General features: G+C 43.0%; 2 protein-coding genes across 5 annotated transcripts; one reads left to right on the top strand and one right to left on the bottom strand.

The window, feature by feature from the left end:
- The first annotated feature begins 120 nt into the window (after positions 1 to 120).
- Positions 121 to 7476, top strand: LOC112874477 (valine--tRNA ligase, mitochondrial 1-like). Its single transcript, XM_025937809.1, is given in 20 exon segments — positions 121 to 384; positions 820 to 867; positions 987 to 1046; positions 1129 to 1304; positions 1419 to 1491; positions 1661 to 1726; positions 1812 to 1895; positions 2109 to 2186; positions 2574 to 2657; positions 2760 to 2839; positions 2991 to 3048; positions 3166 to 3424; positions 3427 to 3467; positions 3594 to 3758; positions 4378 to 4568; positions 4684 to 5086; positions 5649 to 6457; positions 6582 to 6681; positions 6745 to 6936; positions 7052 to 7476. Coding segments are annotated over 17 exon segments (2301 nt in total). The 5' UTR covers positions 121 to 375; the 3' UTR covers positions 6075 to 6457; positions 6582 to 6681; positions 6745 to 6936; positions 7052 to 7476.
- A 157-nt stretch (positions 7477 to 7633) lies between these two features.
- LOC112874476 (SET and MYND domain-containing protein 4) lies at positions 7634 to 14050 on the bottom strand. 4 transcript variants are annotated; one of them, XM_025937807.1, is made up of 16 exons: positions 13883 to 14050; positions 13641 to 13775; positions 12827 to 12913; positions 12469 to 12540; positions 12151 to 12361; positions 11955 to 12073; positions 11498 to 11661; positions 11278 to 11410; positions 11030 to 11164; positions 9790 to 9927; positions 9216 to 9371; positions 8902 to 9135; positions 8645 to 8811; positions 8435 to 8540; positions 8241 to 8321; positions 7634 to 8107 (listed from the first exon to the last, which is right to left on the bottom strand). In XM_025937807.1, exons 1-16 carry the CDS (start codon positions 14009 to 14011, stop codon positions 7880 to 7882), a joined length of 2295 nt encoding a protein of 764 aa, XP_025793592.1. In that variant the 5' UTR covers positions 14012 to 14050; the 3' UTR covers positions 7634 to 7879. The 4 variants fall into 4 exon arrangements, with proteins under 4 accessions (XP_025793592.1, XP_025793590.1, XP_025793591.1 ...); XM_025937805.1 differs by having other exon boundaries at positions 11278 to 11661; XM_025937806.1 differs by having other exon boundaries at positions 8645 to 8799; positions 11278 to 11661.
- Between the last annotated feature and the right edge of the window lie 4607 nt (positions 14051 to 18657).

The raw sequence follows: 18657 nt of genomic DNA, 5'->3' as shown, positions 1-18657 counted from the left end.
TAGGATCAGATTTTTCTTAATCCTAATAACCAGCGACTCCAAATTTACTGTTCCTTCCTAATACTAGCAGGGGATTTACTGTCTACACATGGTTGGCCATGTCCTGGAGACAAATCACACTCGGATTAACCGAACCCTCGCGCGCGAAGGCTCGGATTACCAGTCAAACACTATCCGGATTCCACCATGGGATCTGGAGCCGAAATCCCACGGCCGGTCCCTTGCCCCTCACGAATCCTCCTCACATAAATCCCGGCCGCCGATCACCCCCTCCTAAACCCCGAGGAGAAGCCCCACCCGGCCCGCCGCGCTCCGCCTTCTCGCGCCATCCGGACAACCGCCGGTGAGCCCGGCGGCCGCCCCCCGATCCGCGCCATGGAGAAGGTGAGCGACTCGCACCTCATGGGGTTTTGCGCTTGTGGTTGTGCAATGCCATTCTCTGCGCATGCTCTGTTTGTGACCGCGCCTGCACGATTGGGAGTAAACGCCGATTTAAGTGTTCGATACGATTCGGCGCGCGAATTCGATGCGGCTGCGCAAGGGTTGAGGCCGCGTTTTCAGCGGGGATTTCTTGGTGGAGCTTTTGCATAGGTTCTGGGCGACGGCAGCCTAGTGGCTAGTGCCGTTTTGGTCATTAGGGAGGCACAATGTTCTAGCAGATTGTGTTTTTCCCCCCCTTTAGGATTTAGCTTGCGTCTGTGGATTGTGGAAGCATACTGCAAACGGGTTGGCTGGTTGTTGCACATGCACAGTGATGTATCTTTTGTTTAGATTTTTATCGATCTGATCCATTTTGGTGGCTTTGGCGTGTGTCTGCAGCCGCTGGATGCGAAGGAGTTGGAGCGGAAATTGAAGAACGATCAAAAGGTATTAACAGTCCAATTGGACTATCCTGTGCTTACACGATGTAACTGGAAATTTGGTCTAGTTGTGCGGACCGTGTATACCCAGTTCAAATCAATGCTGTCAGACGTGTCCTCTGGCAGGCGAGAGAGGAGGAGGAGAAGAAGATCAAAGCAAAACAGAAGGAAGCGGCTAGGCTCCAGGTGGCTGCAACGGCTTAATGCTCAACTTCATGTGATGGATTTTGTTTTGTATCTTCGCCGTGTTGATGTCGGTTATCTGTAGGCACAAGCAGTATCTGATGGAGGCGGAGCTAAGAAGAGTGATAAGAAGCTGAGAAAGAAAGGGGCTACGGATGAGAGCCCTGAGGATTTCATTGATCCGGAGACTCCTGCTGGACAGAAAAAACTGCTGGCGTCTCAAATGGCAAAACAATATAGCCCCGCTGCTGTTGAGAAATCGTATGCTGCTTTTGTTTCTCCATTGATTCTTATCATCAAAACTTTTTTGTAACTCAAGATAAGAAATATGTGGATAAATTTTCTATTCCTTTCTCTCCTTTTTTATTCATGCAGCTGGTATGCTTGGTGGGAATCATCTCGGTATTTTGAAGTAGATGCAGCAAGCTCAAAGCCACCATTTGTAATAGTAAGTGCCCTCATTTTCTGAAGGGTTATATTTAGAACAAACATTCGCTCGCACTCATTGTGTGCTGCTGTTCAGTTATCTGATCTCACACAGCATTTTTGGGGTTAAGAGAATATACAAATAAGAATAATTTGATGCATCTATTCTTACTTTACCTACTTACTTTCAGGTCCAACCACCCCCTAATGTGACTGGGGTGCTTCACATAGGCCATGCGATCACAGCAGCTATTGAGGTAGTGACTATTTATTATATGTCCTTTTCATTCTTCGTTGTGTGTTATGATTTTCTGTCATTGATGCCCTCCTATTTTGATTCAGGATGCTATAATTCGCTGGCGGAGGATGTCAGGCTACAATGCTTTATGGGTTCCTGGAATGGACCATGCTGGCATAGCAACCCAGGTATTTTTCTGTTTACTAGGCTGATAAGTTCAGTGCATAAAATAAATATGGGATCCCAATATGTTCCTCTGCATGAGGCTTTCTCTGTTATCAAAATATCGCTTATGGTAGATTTTGCTGTTCTTTGTAGTATGGGAGTGGCATGATTATCTCTTTATCAATATTTTATTTGGTAGCAAGTATCAGCTAAATTATTTGTTTTTGCACCATCAGGTGGTGGTTGAGAAAAAACTAATGCGTGAGAAGAATCTATCAAGGCATGATGTAGGACGTGAGAAATTTTTATGTGAGGTAGGTGCTTTATTTCTTACACTGACCAATTCAACTTCAGTATAATATGTCCAAGTAGTATATTGCTACACTGATAAGCATTGTTTCAATACCTATGTAGGATTTATTGCCCAAATATTTGTTCTATAAATCATGTCAGTGAACATCGATATCCATACTGCAAATTTTTTTTTTTTGAAAAAAACCATAAGCCTAACAAAATGGCTCTGGACTCACATGGTTATATGTCAATTCACACATATATTTGCAAAAGGAAAACAGGGTGTCATTACATATTGTAAATTGCTGGTTCATTCTCATATTTCTTTGTCCCCTTTGTTGAATCATTTGTTTTCTGGTTCATTCTCACATTTGTTTGTTCCCTTTGTTGAAGCATTTGTTTCATAGGTCCTCAAATGGAAAGAGCAGCATGGTGGCGCCATTCTGAAACAACTTCGCATACTTGGGGCCTCACTTGATTGGTCACGCGAGGTATTCCTTTTTGTTTTTCTCGTTGGTTTAGCTTGGAAATATCTACATCTATATATACTATTTTGTTTTATTTTAACCCTCAAATTTTCAATCTATGTACAGTGTTTTACAATGGATGAGCTGAGATCAAAAGCTGTGACTGAGGCTTTTGTTAGGCTGTATAAGGATGGTTTGATTTATAGGTTAGTTTTCTCGTTGAAAGTTCTGTTGCTTTGTGGTATTTTGGTTCTACATCAACATTGTGCGTGTATTTTTTTTTCTTTATTATGTGTTATATTTGGAGTTCTCCCATCTTTGCTCAATATATCTTCTTGACGGGTTACTCTTTTGCAGAGCTCATCGTCTTGTGAACTGGGATTGCACACTTCGAACAGCAATTTCTGATATTGAGGTAGTCAAGGCTTCCAAATTAACAATACAGCGGACAGTTTGACTCCTGGCATAATTGAATAGCATCCAATATTATGTTTCAGTATGATATAATTATATTTCCATCACTGTTTTTCAGGTTGACCATGAGGATCTTGCAGGGGAGACTCCATTAGAGGTTCCTGGTTATAAGTCTCCAGTGCAATTTGGTGTTTTGATATCTTTCGCCTATCCTCTAGAGGAAGGTTTAGGTGAAATTATTGTCGCAACAACACGGATAGAAACAATGCTTGGTGATACTGCCATAGCTGTTCATCCGCAGGATGGAAGATATAAGCACTTACATGGAAAATATGCCCTACACCCTTGCAATGGGCGGAAGCTAAAAATAATTTGTGACCTGAGTTAGTGGATCCTAATTTTGGTACTGGCGCTGTCAAGGTTAGTGCGCTCACCCAAAATGCTGTTTTGAATATGTTGGTTTTGATTTTTCCTATTGGGGCTATTTACATATTGCTATAAGTATCCACTCTTATATCTACTTTGGATTTTATTGCTATCTTGCAGATTACACCAGCTCATGATCCCAATGACTTCAAGGTTGGGGAATGGCATAACCTTGAGTTCATTAATATTTTCACAGATGATGGGAAAATAAATGAAATGGGAGGCTTTGAAGGGATGCCACGTTTTTCTGCTCGAACTGCTGTTATTGATGCGTTGAAGAATAAGGTGTTGCTATATTATTTATTTTTGCTGCTATTTCATTCCAGTTAATTCTACCTCAATCTTGTAGCTGCCTTGCATCCATTTTTATTTAGATATCTTAACCATCTTATGGTTACTCAGAATTCGCAGTTGAATTGAATCAACTTGAAAAAATTTCTATAGTGCAATACTGTTGATTTATACATTCCATAGAGTTATTCTGCACATAATTTGATTTCCTTGAACCTGAAGCTTAGCAATTATTACAAAAATTAATTGTATGCGTACTTCGTAACATGTTAGCATTCCTGTCTTTATTTCTTCAATTCGCTTGACTTATAGCTGAAATGGGAAAAATGACATTAAAATTTTCCTTTGCTCGGAGTGACGTTATATCTACTAGTGTAATTCCATCAGAGCCTTTTCCTGCCTCAGCTTTGTTCTTGTGCTGCATTGTCATAATCTGGGTAGTTTTTCATAATATTATACGTGACATTTGTGTGTAGATTACTAATCATTTTCTTATTTGTAGTTGAAACTTGTTGCCTATACATCTTGCTGCTACCATCCATGTTTTCCTGTATTTTGTTGTTATTGTAATTATAATTGCAAAATTATAATCACTTTGGACTTGTCAATCAAGGGTCTCTACCGCGGCACAAAAAGTAACGTGATGAGCTTGAGTCTGTGTTCAAGGTCTAAAGATGTCGTGGAGCCAATGATGAAGCCACAATGGTTTGTTAGTTGTAACTCTATGGAAAAAGGAGCTCTTGATGCTGTAAAGTCCAAAAAAATTGAGATCATTCCACCGCAATATGAGCAAGACTGGTATAGGTAATATATATTTTCTTATTTCCGGCGTGCATACTTTTTAAGTATATATCGTGTTCATCCTCCTTGAATTAGTAGACAAATGATCAATGCCGCACGACTTTTGTCTGTGTTGCAGATGGCTTGAAAATATACGTGACTGGTGTATTTCAAGGCAGCTTTGGTGGGGACACCGCATACCTGCTTGGTATGTGACATTAGAAGATGACAAAGAGAAAGACATGGGTTCTTACAGTGACCACTGGATTATCGCAAGGGATGAAAATGATGCAATCCTGGAGGCAAAGCAGAGGTATCCAGGGAAGAAATATCAGTTATATCAAGATCCTGATGTACGGGATACATGGTTTTCATCTGGCCTCTTTCCATTAAGCGTACTCGGTTGGCCAGATGATAAACCTGATCTTAGTACATTCTACCCTAGTTCTGTCCTTGAAACTGGATCGGATATCCTCTTCTTTTGGGTAGCACGGATGGTGATGATGGGAATGCAACTTGGTGGGGATGTGCCATTTCAAAAGGTAATTGAAAATTGCAGCTGTCCCAAGTTCTTCTCTTGTCAATAGCTGTGCTCTTAATGTTTCTGCCATATTAACACTGCAACAGCTTGTTAATGTATAACAGGCTAGCTTTTAATTGGAAATTAAATAGAAATGTGCAATTTCTTTTTTGAGGGCAAACCCATGCCTGGTGCTTGAACTATTTAGCTTCCATCGGTTTGGCCTGTTAGAGAACACCTGAAACTCTTGGTCGTTTTTAACTACTCTCTACCATTTATTTCGCTGCATTACTGATTTACTTGCTTCACATATTTGTCACATCTTTTACTTGCATATATAGAAATGTAGTGTAGTGCACTATGATCACCTATAAGACATTAACCTGACTTCTGGGTCCAAGTTAGAAACTCCATTTGGCACACATAGAAGGATTTCCCTAATGGCATTCCAGAGTGTGGTACCGATGCCCTTCGCTTTGCCCTGATTTCCTACACTTCTCAGGTTACTAACGCTGATTCTTTTTTTTTTCTTCTTCCTATTGTTCTTGCCAACTTCTTGTAGTAAATATTCTCTTGTATTGCAGTCTGACAAGATAAACCTGGATATCAAAAGAGTGCATGGGTATCGACAGTGGTGCAATAAGCTGTGGAATGCCATTCGTTTTGCCATGAACAAGCTTGGAGATCAGTATGTCCCACCAGCAACTATTGCAGTGTGTTCTTTGCCACCTGTCTGCAAATGGATACTCTCAGTACTTAACAAGGCTGTTGACAAGACTGAGTCATCACTAGAAGCGTATAAATTCTCTGAGGCTACCTCCTCTATATACTCATGGTGGCAGTACCAGCTTTGTGATGTATATATTGAAGCAATAAAACCTTATTTCAATGAATCTCAAGAGTTTGAATCTGCAAGAGGTGCCTCTAGAGACACACTATGGGTATGCTTGGACATGGGTTTGCGCCTGCTCCATCCATTCATGCCTTATATAACTGAGGAGCTTTGGTAGCGTCTTCCTCAACCAAAAGAAGCATGTACGAAAGATTCCATTATGATATCAGAATACCCCACAGTTGTACAGATAAGTTACTACTTTTAAGGACAAGCTTGATATTCCAGGAATTTGATGTTCTGAATTCTGATTTTATTTAATTTATTTGTGAGACAATAGTTAGGACCTGTTTAATGAAATACAAATGAAGAATAGGATATGGCATCTGCCTCGATTTGGGAGATTGAGCAACTCTGCATCCTGCAATAGATCTCATGGGAAACCTTTTCTTTTGGTTGGCAGGAATGGACAAATGATCAAATCGAAAATGAAATGGAGATTGTGTTAGATACTGTGAACAAGCTATGATCACTTCGGCCATCAACAGATACGTATGAAAGGTTCCTACAAGTCCATGACATGTGCTATCTGTGTTAGCATTGCGTGACCGATGATGTGCCATTTCATTTGATTCTTCTGATTCATTTGAATCTAATTCCGTATTTTCTGTTTGCACCTGAACAGACGTCCTGCTTTTGTGCTTTGCCGAGGCTTGGAGACTGCTGCCACCATACGCTCCTACCATTCTTATATTACAACACTTGCTTCTGTATCATCTCTTAAGGTTCGATCTATCATCCATTTGTTTGTTCCCTGTATTTATATTACTAATATGCCGAAGTCAAAGGCACAGGTAAGACAAAGCGTTCATCCAAATGGTGGTGTTCTACCAGATCCTGGCCGAAGATGACCCAACTCCTCTTGATTGCACCACACATATCGTCAACAAGGATCTATCCGTGTACCTCCAGCTCCGGGGAGCCCTGGACACTAAAGCTGAGCGTGAGAAGCTAAGGAGAAAGAGGGAGGAGATCCAAAGGTAAGAGCAGTCGCAATATCTCTACCTTGTTCAACCATCACTGCATCGAACTAGCTTAGCCATTCCACGGTTGTATTCAGCGGTAACATGGCGTGCTTTTCCATTACAATTGCAGGCAACACGATGCCCTGTCACAGAACATGAATGCTTCGGGATACCGCGAGAAGGCCCCGCAGAGCAAGCAAGACGAGGATACAAGGAAACTGGCTGCTTTGTTGGGCGAACTTGAGATCGTGGATGAGGCTGAGAGCAAGCTAGACGCCAACAACAGACGAAGTTAGACGCTTGACAAATCAGCCTTCTCTTCTGAAGGAAGTAGAGGAATAACTGACCAAGATTTTGCATCCGTTTGGACGGATGGTAGGATCTCACTACTCCAGGCTCATGAAGTTTGCAGGATAAAAAGAACGTACCTCCAATCTGTAAATAGTTTTCCTTAGGGTCCTGTAAATAACCTTTGTTACGGTGTTGGTCATTATTTTGTCATCTGACCTCTGCACCTATCACTGTTTATCATCCGATTTACGTACTTCTAGGCTACTCAATGTCTTCGTTAAAGCCAATGGTATGCACTCCAGCAGTCCTGCTCGCTTGTGATACACCCTCGTTAACTGCTAAAAGCGCCTATCCACTCACCACACTACAGGAGGCCGGCCTCAAGTAGTTCGCACCAGAATGCAATAAAATTCACAAACTCTTTGATTAAGATGATCTCGGAAACTCATTTCTGAAAATCCAGAAGCCAGGAACTGGCTTCAGCTAATTTGTGTTTTCTAGTTTCATCTGTCCAGAATCAAACAGAACTGCATCAAGTAATAATATTGTATAATGCTTGGTATATGGTAGTATTCTTGTTTTTTCCTAGAGTACCATTGCTTGGTAAGTGTTACATAGGAGTATGTGATTCCGCAAAACTGTAAGGACCATTTCCATCTGTAGATTGTCAGCATGCTCCGGTGGTGGACTCGCAGCGGAGAGCTCTCTTCAGGGTACCCATGTATGCTAAAATCTTCTCCATATGAGACCCATAGTACAGGGAGAATATTGCCTCCGCTCGTGCGAATGTGGCTGCTGCACTTGCCCCGTCTCCCAGGGACAGCAGAATCGAAACGAGCTTGATTAGCTCGTGTGCAATGGTGATGTGTTTCGGGTGGTATACCTTCTCGAGGATCTGCAGCATAACGTCACTTATTCAGAATAATGCACTTGCACATACACCTCTCCTTTGCATAAAGATGCTCCTCAGAGGGCCCTAGACTCCTAAATATCTTGAGTAACAGTTGGGGATAAGGAAAAAGGGCTACCTGAATTGATGCTTTGCAGTGCTTTTGTGCTTGTTCTTGGTCTCCTACCTTTACAAAGGCCTCTGCAATTGTGTCTTGGGCCTATACATTTCCATAGGTTGATAAATGATAAGAACACAACTTATGTGTACAGCAGGCGCAAGGTGAACATGGATATGAAATTTGAACAAAGGCGAGTAACTAAGCAACCTAACCTGGGCAAGAACCTTGCTATATGGATGCCTCAGTTTCTTGAGTTGTTTTAGAGATTGTAGTGCCTCTGGGATGAGAGTTTTGTCTAGTAATGTAATCTCCTTCAACCTGTGAAGTGCAATTGCTATTACAATTTCTGGTATGGATGAAGGCCCAACATTTACAGATGCAATCAAATTTGCTAGTTTCACAAGAAATTATGAAGAGCATACCTATTGATCTTTGATGCTTCCCTGTGTGATGTAGCCGCAGCAGATGACACTTCAATATGGGATCTACAATTCATGCAGCACCCAGGATCTATGTTCAGACTGGCACCACTATTTCCAAGAAGAGATCTAGCGACTTTCTCCATATCCTTACCAACCTTTGATACATCCTAAAAAAAAAACTCAGCATGATTTCATCCATAACAATTAAATAATTGGGAGGATATTTAAAAACCATCTGTATGTGAAAATAATCGTACAGGCAATGACAGTTTCCAGACATAAGATCCTCCTAGGGAAACATGGACAAAATTCTCTTTGGACCTGTAGTAAGTTGATTCTGATATGGCACCAAGGCAGTTACTTTGTGGACAACAAAATGAATTCATGACAAGGTCTGATAGATTTAGCTCTGAGCAACTTGAACATTGACAACTAAAGTAGTAATTCTCCTGAAGTGACTTCTGCCTGTCTGGAAGATGCATCTCACCAGCCTATAAATGTGAAACAGAAAAGGTTCAAAGCTTAAGACATAATCCAGAGAGATGGAGAGAACTGCAGAGTTCAGGGAAACCTGTGGACCATATGACAGTTCGACTGGGCTCCCGGATTTTATAAATTCTGTAGATCTTAGAACGAGAGTGCGTGAAAGAAAATATGCATGTACATTGGGTCGGCATGAGTGATTGAACAGGCTACCCGATACATAAATAGCTTGAGCAACCCTGACCTAACAGCATGCAAACAAAACATAAGACAAAGGTTAAAATAAGCAGGCACAAGATCACATCAAGATCAAAAGACCACAATTTAGAGTGAGGTGACGTTTATGCTAATAACCTAGCCTTATATAATATGATTTGTAGTTACTTGATAGTTGATATAGTAATTTTGAAATAACCTCAAATTCTACCAGTTTCTCCATTTTTTATATATATAAAAAAAATCTTCTCCAATTTTCAGCTACTTGGTTGAAAATGGCACTCTATACTTCTATCAGCGTGAGAGAAACTTAAGCAACTAGTGCAGACTTGAAGAAAATGCATTCATTGATGACAAAAACCAAACGATCTTTGGCAACTTTAATAACAGGATGATCTATTGCTCTCACAAAAAAATTACATAAAAAGTCTTTTGAAAAGACAGACCTGCTCCACACTACACATGTTTGCACCTTCAGCTGCAGAAACACCTTTATTTACTGTGAGCTCTGGGCCTCCATCCATCGATTTCATACGAACAATTGCAATTGAATTGACTTTAATTTGAAATATCAAAAGAACCAGCTGTAGATGATAGTCAACAAATCAGTATCTTCTTTCCCAACAACAAAATGTTTTTTTCTCGAACGTGCAGGAGAGCTGCGCATCAATATATTAAGAAGAAAGAGGGGGGAAAGAACCCCTAGTACAAAATGTTACAGGGTTAGAGGGTCTGTAACACACCCTTAAAACAGTAAGATGATTCTCTCTCTGAGAAATGGAGCATGACCAGGAAACACTTGACCAAGCTAAGATGTGGGAGGGGCAAGGGCGAGAAGGTGAGATACTCCTCGAGCCCCTGCCAAAGCCCACTGCTGTACTTCTTCTTTGAAGACCAATATGGCGGTACTTCTTCCCAACAACAAAATGTGAATGCGATACTCCATAATTTCTGTATACTTCAGGGAAAAAATTTGGTACTATACTCATTGGTCCGCTTTTCTTTATTTCGTTTGGGTTGATGTGTTCACATAAGCTGCAAGTTAAAGACCTTTCATTCTGTACCTACTTTTGTTCTTCTAAATAGAATGACACAAATTCTTTCATGTTAAGAAAAACAATTGGTTTTCCAAGTATCAGAACAATTAAAAATGTGCTAAAGAGGCCTAAGCAGAAGGAAGTTCAACTAATACTGTTACTAGTGAGATGTGCATAAGGTTACAGAAGAATCTGAAACTGGCAATCCCCAAGGATATTGGATATGTCAACTCCGCAGTTGACAAGCAGCGGAAAGCTGATTCATGATGAATCGTCAAAGCCACGCGTGATTCAGGGTGAACGGTGGATCAGCGATAGACAGGGAAAAAACAGAGCGCACATTTTGAATAGTGGGTGGGATTAGATTAGTCCTAACCCTAACCTAAAACTTGCGGGTTGTGAGAACAAAAACATAAGTTCATTAGGACCGATAATGATGATATATCATGGGCCATGGGCCTTGATATACTTAACAACGTCGACCGAGACAGTATGGATCAAAATGTTTGACCCAATTTAGTATTTAACTAATAATTATACAATAATTAAAAAATTCTGGAACTGAAACTGCCATCAAGTTCAGATTCAGACCATACTCTTTTACCAGATATATTAGTACGGGAATCTCGAAGATAAATATCATATATACCTGTGATAAAGAATCTTCTGTCCATGAAAGATCTGATCTATAATGGTTTTGGAGGCATAATAATAGGATAATTGCATATATCTGGGACTCCAACTTGTTATCAGGCGAATGATGATCATAATGGTGAACCAGATCCTGCATTAGTCAACTTAGCTCATTATTTCGTGATATGACATTGCCTATGCTATAATATTTGAATGCTAACAGAGCAAGATAATGGCAAGCTCATGTAGAAATTAGGCATTTACCAGATTTGGGCCAGAACTAGCAACACTCTTTCCATACAGCATCCTTTTTTCTCTGTCTCGTGCCATTATTCGTCCAGCTAAAACAATATCAGCTGGTAAAACAGCTGCCCAGTGAGCACCTCCACATTCATGCCTATGTTCAGCGAACAGTTTAGAGCTTGGAGACTTGCAACTAGAAGTTATGCTCAGTTTTGCAAGACTTGTTGCATGATCATCATACTCAAGATAAGTATCTTGATTACAAGAAATATCTCCTACAGCTTGCTCCTGGCACCTTTTTGAACAGTAAATTGGTATTGTACACAAAGGACAGAATACAACATCTGCTGGAGCTTCATTAAAGCAAAAGTGGCAGTGTGTTTCACGGGAAGATTTCATGATAATCTGCATTCAACTGTTGCAAGTAAGAAGCATACAAGCCTTCATTTCATACTTATGAGGAAACTGAAATCAGATGCAATAATTATTCGTTTATTTGCACTAGAAATAACGGGATCATAGACATTTGATAAGGCCTCAGAAAGCAATCTAACATGCACATTGACATTGACCAGATATATAGGGCCGTTGGATTTATATGCAACTTGCCATGGCTTCAACAATACATATATGGCTATAGCCTATACCAAGATGGAGAAATATCATTTGGTATAAAAAGGGATGAGTCTTAGTTATACCACAGCCAGAGGATCCTCAACATGAATCAATGAAGCTGGTGGAATATCATTGATAGATGCCATTCCTCTACCTTTGTTGGGTGTTGAGATACTATCTATAATAACCTTCTGAGGTTGCTCTGTCAGTTAGCCAAACAATATATCCCACTTAGTATGCATTCCACAAAAGAAAGGAATACACATAAAAAGTTGCAACCTGCAAGTGGCACATCTGCATCCTTGCTACCACAGTCTGATGTCCCAACTTCATTGACATTTTCTTGTTTTTGTAAAATCAACTTCAGCTCTTGTTCTATGTTACTCTTCCCTAAAGAAGTCATTTCCGTGCTCAATGCAACCTCCAAATCATGTATGGCAGATGAATAATTCTTAAGCGATGCCTTTACCATTCCCTTCCTGTACCATGCCTGAAATGTAGAAACAGGTGAAATCAAAAGAGTAGCCTCCATGTTTTTGCTTGAAATCTCCAAACCAAAGAACCTCAGTATGATTATGTGAAACAGAAGTGGCATGCCTTAGAATAATTAGATGAAACGGCAATGGCCCTGTCGCAATCCCTTAGAGACTCTTTAAATAGACCTAATTTCTGCATAGTTGAAAAGAATGGTTAGAATACATAATCTCTTAAGCGAATAGAACTATATTATTTTCAGTGATAATCAAAATAGTAGCAGAAAACACATTTAGTACGTCCATTCCAAGCTATCCATTATTTTTCACAGATATTGATCTGGTGCCTATGCACCTGCCACAAGTATATTTACAAATCCTATTTCAACCTAATAGACTCAAATATTTATCAAACCCAATACTTAAAACACATCAAAATATCCACTGTCAATATGTAACAAAGAAGGAATAGAAAGACTAACATGCATCGTCGAGGCACGATTGGCATATATTGCAGATACCAAGTTCACATCCATGCCATCTGAATTAGTCGGGACATGACGCAATGCCTGTATGATGCAAATAATCTGTTATTATCATGATAGAATATTCATCAATCAGCCCACATAAAAACCATCAATTCATCATTACTAATGGACGGGAGGGGATCAGTTTTGTGTAAATAACTAAATACGCCACTATTTTGACAACCTAACTGCCCAAGAACTTCAATGGTGAAAATACAATAACTTCTGAACTTGGCTTACAAGAAGTCAGTTACTGGAACCTAATCATAGTTACAAATGTATTTATAACGAATTAGCCACAACTGATGTTATTTTCTCTTATGAACTGCAAATTGTAGGATGCGGCAAAAGTAACTGCTTAATTTTAGTGTTACGGATTTACGATAGGTGAAAATTCTCATAATAACTACAGAGACATCTACATTTTGAATTAAGTGTTACTCCCTCCATCTTAAATAGATGACATTTAGGACAGGTTAATTAGTTCAATGAACTTGTCCTGAACATTATATATTTAAGAACGGAGGGAGTACATTCATAAGATTGTATAATTGGTGCGAAACACTGAAATGCTGCACTTAGATTAGCTCAAGGTCCAACCTATCACACATCTACTGTTTCTCTGTAATTCTTTTAGCTGTCAAGTTGATATGCTTTCTTGGCACGGTAAGAAATTACTAGCTATCACTCAATTTCTACAGCAGTTACGCAATTTCCACCAACAAAAGTGAGAAGCCAATCCACATGTTTCAAAAGAAGAGACGGGAACCTGGGAATAGAACCCGAGAGCTTCACCAAATTCCCTCCTTGAGAAGCACGCATTGCCCTTGCCCTTCAATTCGGCTGCCCTCCCCTTGTCCTTGCGACACAGAGCAAGCTCCGGGTCGGTAAGCTCTCGCATAACCTTGCAGCGGAAAAAAACCACTCAGACAAGCGGCCTAGCAGCCACGCTCATGCCTCCTGGGATAGAGGGGCATCGAGGAACCAAGAGTGCGGCCGGGTGGCGATTACCTGGTGGAAGAGCGGGAGGCTATCAAAGAAGGCGAGCAAGCGAGAGGTTGTGGTTGGGAGGTCGGCGGCCGCGCCCTCGCCGACGGCCCGCCGGAGCTCGGCCGGAACCGCCGATTTGAGCCGCTCCATGGAGAGCCCGTGGCGGAAGAGAAGAGGGGGTGGGTGACGTCAGCCTTAAACCCAAAGGGCGTGCGTGCTAGGCCGATTTCGGCCCAATTTGTGGAACCCTGACGGTCCAGTCAAAAGTTTGGGTTGGGCTGGACTGAACTGGCCCAGCATCTCATATTGGTGCAGCATTTTCGACTTTCGAGTTGAGAAAATTGATCCTATCCGCTGAATTTTTTTAAAAAAAGGGTTTAAAAAAAATTAAAATTCGAAAAAGGGGTGGCAGTTGGGAAAAATTTGAAAAATGGGTGCCTCCCGCCCGATCATCGGGCGGGAGGCGTGGGGCCGGGGACATCCCGCCCAACCAGAGGGCGGGATGCTCCAAAAGCTTTTTGCAGGCCCCTCCCGAGGGCCCCTTCGCGAATAAGAAAGTTTCTTATTCGCGAATAAGAAAGTTTCTTATTCGCGAAGGGGTCCCTGAGGCAGCATCCCGCCCGGCCAAAGGGCGGGAGGCATCCCGCCCGGTCAGTGGGCGGGATGTTGAGAGCCATTTTTTTTTGTTATTTTCCTTTGAAATTTATGATTTACAATCTATTTGAAATTCAGACTGTTTTCAAATGCAATATTGATTCGCCATACTCTTTTGAGTACATATAAAATTTTAATTCAATTTTACGAAGAAGATTGCTCTATCTAAAATTCGTATGAAGATGGTTAAACGATAACGTTTTGCAACGTAGAATCCGAATATTACGACAGTTTGCAACGTAGAATCCGAATATTACGACAATACGATAGATCAACCGATTAAAAAGAAAATAGTATCATACAAAAACAGTTCAAATATAAAAAGTTCACCAAATCAGGAGTATCTACTCCGCATGTCCCGGACCTCGCGCTCTCTTGGCCCTCGCGCCCCTAGTCCTAGGCCGTCGGCGTATGTGGTCCTCCAAGTACGTAAATGCATCTGGAGCACGGTGAGGACGAGGCGGAGGAGGTGCTGGCGTGAACGGGTCATCCTGGGACTGTGCACCTGGAGCGTCATACGTCTGGGATGGACCAATGATGTCAGGGCCGGCGCCGCCGCCCACCAGCTCCGACCAAGTGGCGGAGCCGCCCTCCCAGTCGTCCCAGTCCGGCACACCGAATGGACCACCGTATGCAGGAGCTCCCGTCGACCATGCATGCTGAGCATAGCCATAAGAGTACGGTGCAGCTGGCCTCGAGTCTGACGGGAGAGACGTTCCTGGAGCATAGGCGCCAAACGTCTGAGGCTCCATTCTTGCAGGAGGAGGTCCCATTGCCGTCGAGTGCATGACTACAAAAAGAAATGAAATTAGTCGTGTAAATCATAGGTGATTGAAATGGCAATTATGAAGGACTTACAGCTTGAACTAGCGGCAGTACCGCTGGACGCTGCGTGCGGTGCTGTAGAGGTCGACGGGCCAGCTGTGTATACGTGGGCGGACGCATGAGATGAACTGGAGGTCCCCACGTCGTCTCTGCCACGACACGTCAGTGCATGTAACGCTCGCGTCAAGCTGTCTTGAATCTTACGGAAGCTGTCCTTGTATTGTGCCTCCGGTACACGCACTCCACGTTCAATCAATATGATCTGAGATGTAGCTTCGACCTCCGCGAAGTTGATCAGATCGATCTGCATACGTAATGGGATGCAGATTACTATTGGTATCGATCTTTTAGAAAAAAGATTTAATAATTCAAGTTGCGAAACACGTACCGCGCCACGCTGGTCCTGATCACGGTACGAGGGATACGTGTCCAAAATGGTTGGCTGGTGCTGATCCTCCGCGTCATGAATACGTGAAAGAGTGACGTACGGACGCGTGCGAAGGAGGTACCAGCGAAGGTATGCGTCGTATGACGCGTCCGTGTGTGGGTGCCACTCGTCCCACACATCGTCACGTGCGTGAAGCCACCCTTGCACGTACTCCTGCATCTTGACGACCCAGTTCACCTCGTTGGCATGATATCCCCTGCGCGAATATCTGTTGCGAACATTTGAAATTCGACATTGCTTTATGATAACGAATATATAAGTAATACAAAACGAGTTATCACAAACTTACTCGTGTACGTTGCGCGGCACGGCCTGGAATGCTCGAGGTACGAGAGGAAACTGCTGTCGTCGCCCGAACTGACTCATCACACGCTCGACGCAGTACGGCTCGACGAGAATATCGAACACTAGGTTCGCCTTTGTCAGCCAGTACTTCTCGTCACGCGTGCAGAGGGAAGACAACCCATGCGGCGCACGTGTCTGGATAGCCGCAGCGGTGTACGGTGTCCAGATGACATCCTGTGGCCGCATCCGATCAAATTCGGACACGAACTGAGGGTATGCTTTTCGGACCTGCCGATGTGCCCAGCTCATCTGAAAAAATTACACAACTGCATCGGTACTCCTCGTATACAGAAACGTACAACAGTAAATTAAAAAGCTTAAAAGAACTTACCCGTCGATCGGTCCAAAGCGAACCCATCGTGGGGCTATCCTCGTCCCACATCCCGTACATCTCGGGTGGATAAGGCTCCTCGCTGATTAGGGGACGTGCTATGGCGAATCGCTCGTACGACCATAGCTGCAGCAGAAGTGGGCAGCCTGTGATGACGGCAGTCCTCTCCGTCTTCAAACAGGCCTGGCAAAGATCTCGGTATGTCGCAGCAAGCACTGCCGATCCCCAGCTCCTCCCAGGTACCTGGCCCGGCTCCGCATCCGCAATAGCGCGCGTATTGCATGAGCACCTTGTCCACGTAATTGCCGGTAGAGTTGCAGAAAAAAGTCCAGCCGAACAACCATAACAGATACGCCTCCAGGTATCGTGACACCTCGTAGTGCCCAGCCAGAGGGTGCAGATCCTGAGCCTGTAATATATTTGTTCAAAACTTAGAGGTACTCACATATGATTCAATTAAATTAAATAAAAAATAACTGGACGTACCCTAAATTGTATTACCCAACTCTTGGCGGGGCCGGGCAAATCAGGTACGTTCACAACAAGTGGCGGGTTCGCTGGACCAAACCGCTCCTGCAGCTCCGCCCTCCAGAAAGGTGGCACGGCAACCGGGCCAACAGCTTCACCCGCAATGGGAAGCCCGAGCAGGTACGACACGTCCTGCAACATGGGGGCCATCTCCCCGCACGGCAAGTGGAACGTGTGCGTCTCCGGACGCCACCTGTCCGCCAACGCTGCAAGTAGAGAGCGGTCCAGCTGCATCCGCTTCTTCGCGCCACCGTCTTGGCCGTCGCCGGCCTGAAGCATACGTGCGAGTGGCAGCAAACCAGCCTCACGTAACCTGTATATTTTGCATTGTGGTTACAATTATCTTACACGCTATACATTAGTTTCGTAAAAAAATACAAAGTATCACCTGTCAAGCCAGCGGTCGTCCAGGTGCAACAACTCCTTTGCTACACGAGGGCGCAACTCGTGAAGCTCCTGCCCCTCCACCGCAGCCAGGTACGACCTGTGCCGTTCATCGATGTGCGCGTCAAGGAGCTCTGGTGTCTGCACCATATCTACATGAAAAATATAAGTACCGTAAGACACATTCCTACAAACAATTGAAAATACTAAAAACTATTTATAATAGAACTAACCTAACAAATATTTGTAAAAGCTGTTCAAAATACTGAAACCTATTCGAAATATAACTACCCTAAAAAATATATCTAAAAACTACTGCGAAGATACTAAAAACAATTGAAGATACTAAGAAATATATCTAAAAATAATTGAAGATACTAAAAACTATTTATAACAGAACTACCCTACGAAATATTTCTAAAAACTATTCAAAATACTGAAACCTATTCGAAATATAACTACCCTAAGAAATATATCTAAAAACAATTGAAAATACTAAAAACTATTTATTACAGAACTAGTCTAAGAAATATTTCTAAAAGCTATTAAAAATACTGAATTCTACGTATAACTACTCTAACAAATATTTGTAAAAAATAATTAATAATTATACGATTATAATACCTCCAAACCGACGTGTGGACAGGGCTTCGCCGCTTCCTCTCCTCTCCTCTCCTCTCCTCCTTTTTCTTTTTTGTTGATTTTTGATGAATTTTATGAGAATTAGGGGGTGGGGGGGGGGGCTTAAATAGGTGGTGGGGAGACATCCCGCCCGTTGGAAGGGCGGGTTGCCCCTCCCGGCGACCTCTCGCCCGTTGGAGGGGCGGGATGCCCCTCGCCAGAACGTCCCGCCCGGATGTCCCTTGGGGGACCTCCCGCCCGTTGCAACGGCTGGTGGCCCAGAACGTCCCGCCCGTTGGGTGGGCGGGAGGTCCCTCGGAAGACCCCCCGCCCGTTGGAACGGCGGGATGTTGGCTATTTTCGCGAAGAGGCCCCTGCGAAGAGGTTTTCCTCCCCCCGCCGGCCTCCCGCCCATTGGATGGGCTGCAACTCTCATCCCGCCCTTTCATTGGGCGGGAGGCCCCCATTTTTCGAAATATTCCAAACCGGCACCCCTTTTTCAAATTTTAATTTCTTTTTAACCCTTTCTTAAAAAAAATTCCCTATCCGCTGCCGTCCGCCGCCGCCGGCGATCTCGTCACGGTAGTCAGCCCAATCCATGGCCCCAATCACCGAAAACAACCTACCCCTACTAGTGCAATAGGCCACGGTCGACCGTCG

This window comes from Panicum hallii, chromosome 9, assembly GCF_002211085.1.
Source record: "Panicum hallii strain FIL2 chromosome 9, PHallii_v3.1, whole genome shotgun sequence".
NCBI lineage: Eukaryota > Viridiplantae > Streptophyta > Magnoliopsida > Poales > Poaceae > Panicum > Panicum hallii.
Note: the sequence above shows the minus strand (reverse complement) of the source record. Positions and strands in the feature narration are given on the sequence as shown.

What these genes read in the sequence shown, in the direction of transcription:
- LOC112874476 (XM_025937805.1), bottom strand. Translation starts at nt 14,011, where the DNA reads ATGGAGCGGCTCAAATCGGCGGTTCCGGCCGAGCTCCGGCGGGCCGTC. An exon ending in ACATGTGTAGTGTGGAGCAG is followed by an intron (nt 9,372 to 9,789) that starts GTCTGTCTTTTC and finishes GCATGCTGTTAG; the next exon opens with GTCAGGGTTGCTCAAGCTAT. An exon ending in ACTGCAAAGCATCAATTCAG is followed by an intron (nt 8,108 to 8,240) that starts GTAGCCCTTTTT and finishes GTTATGCTGCAG; the next exon opens with ATCCTCGAGAAGGTATACCA.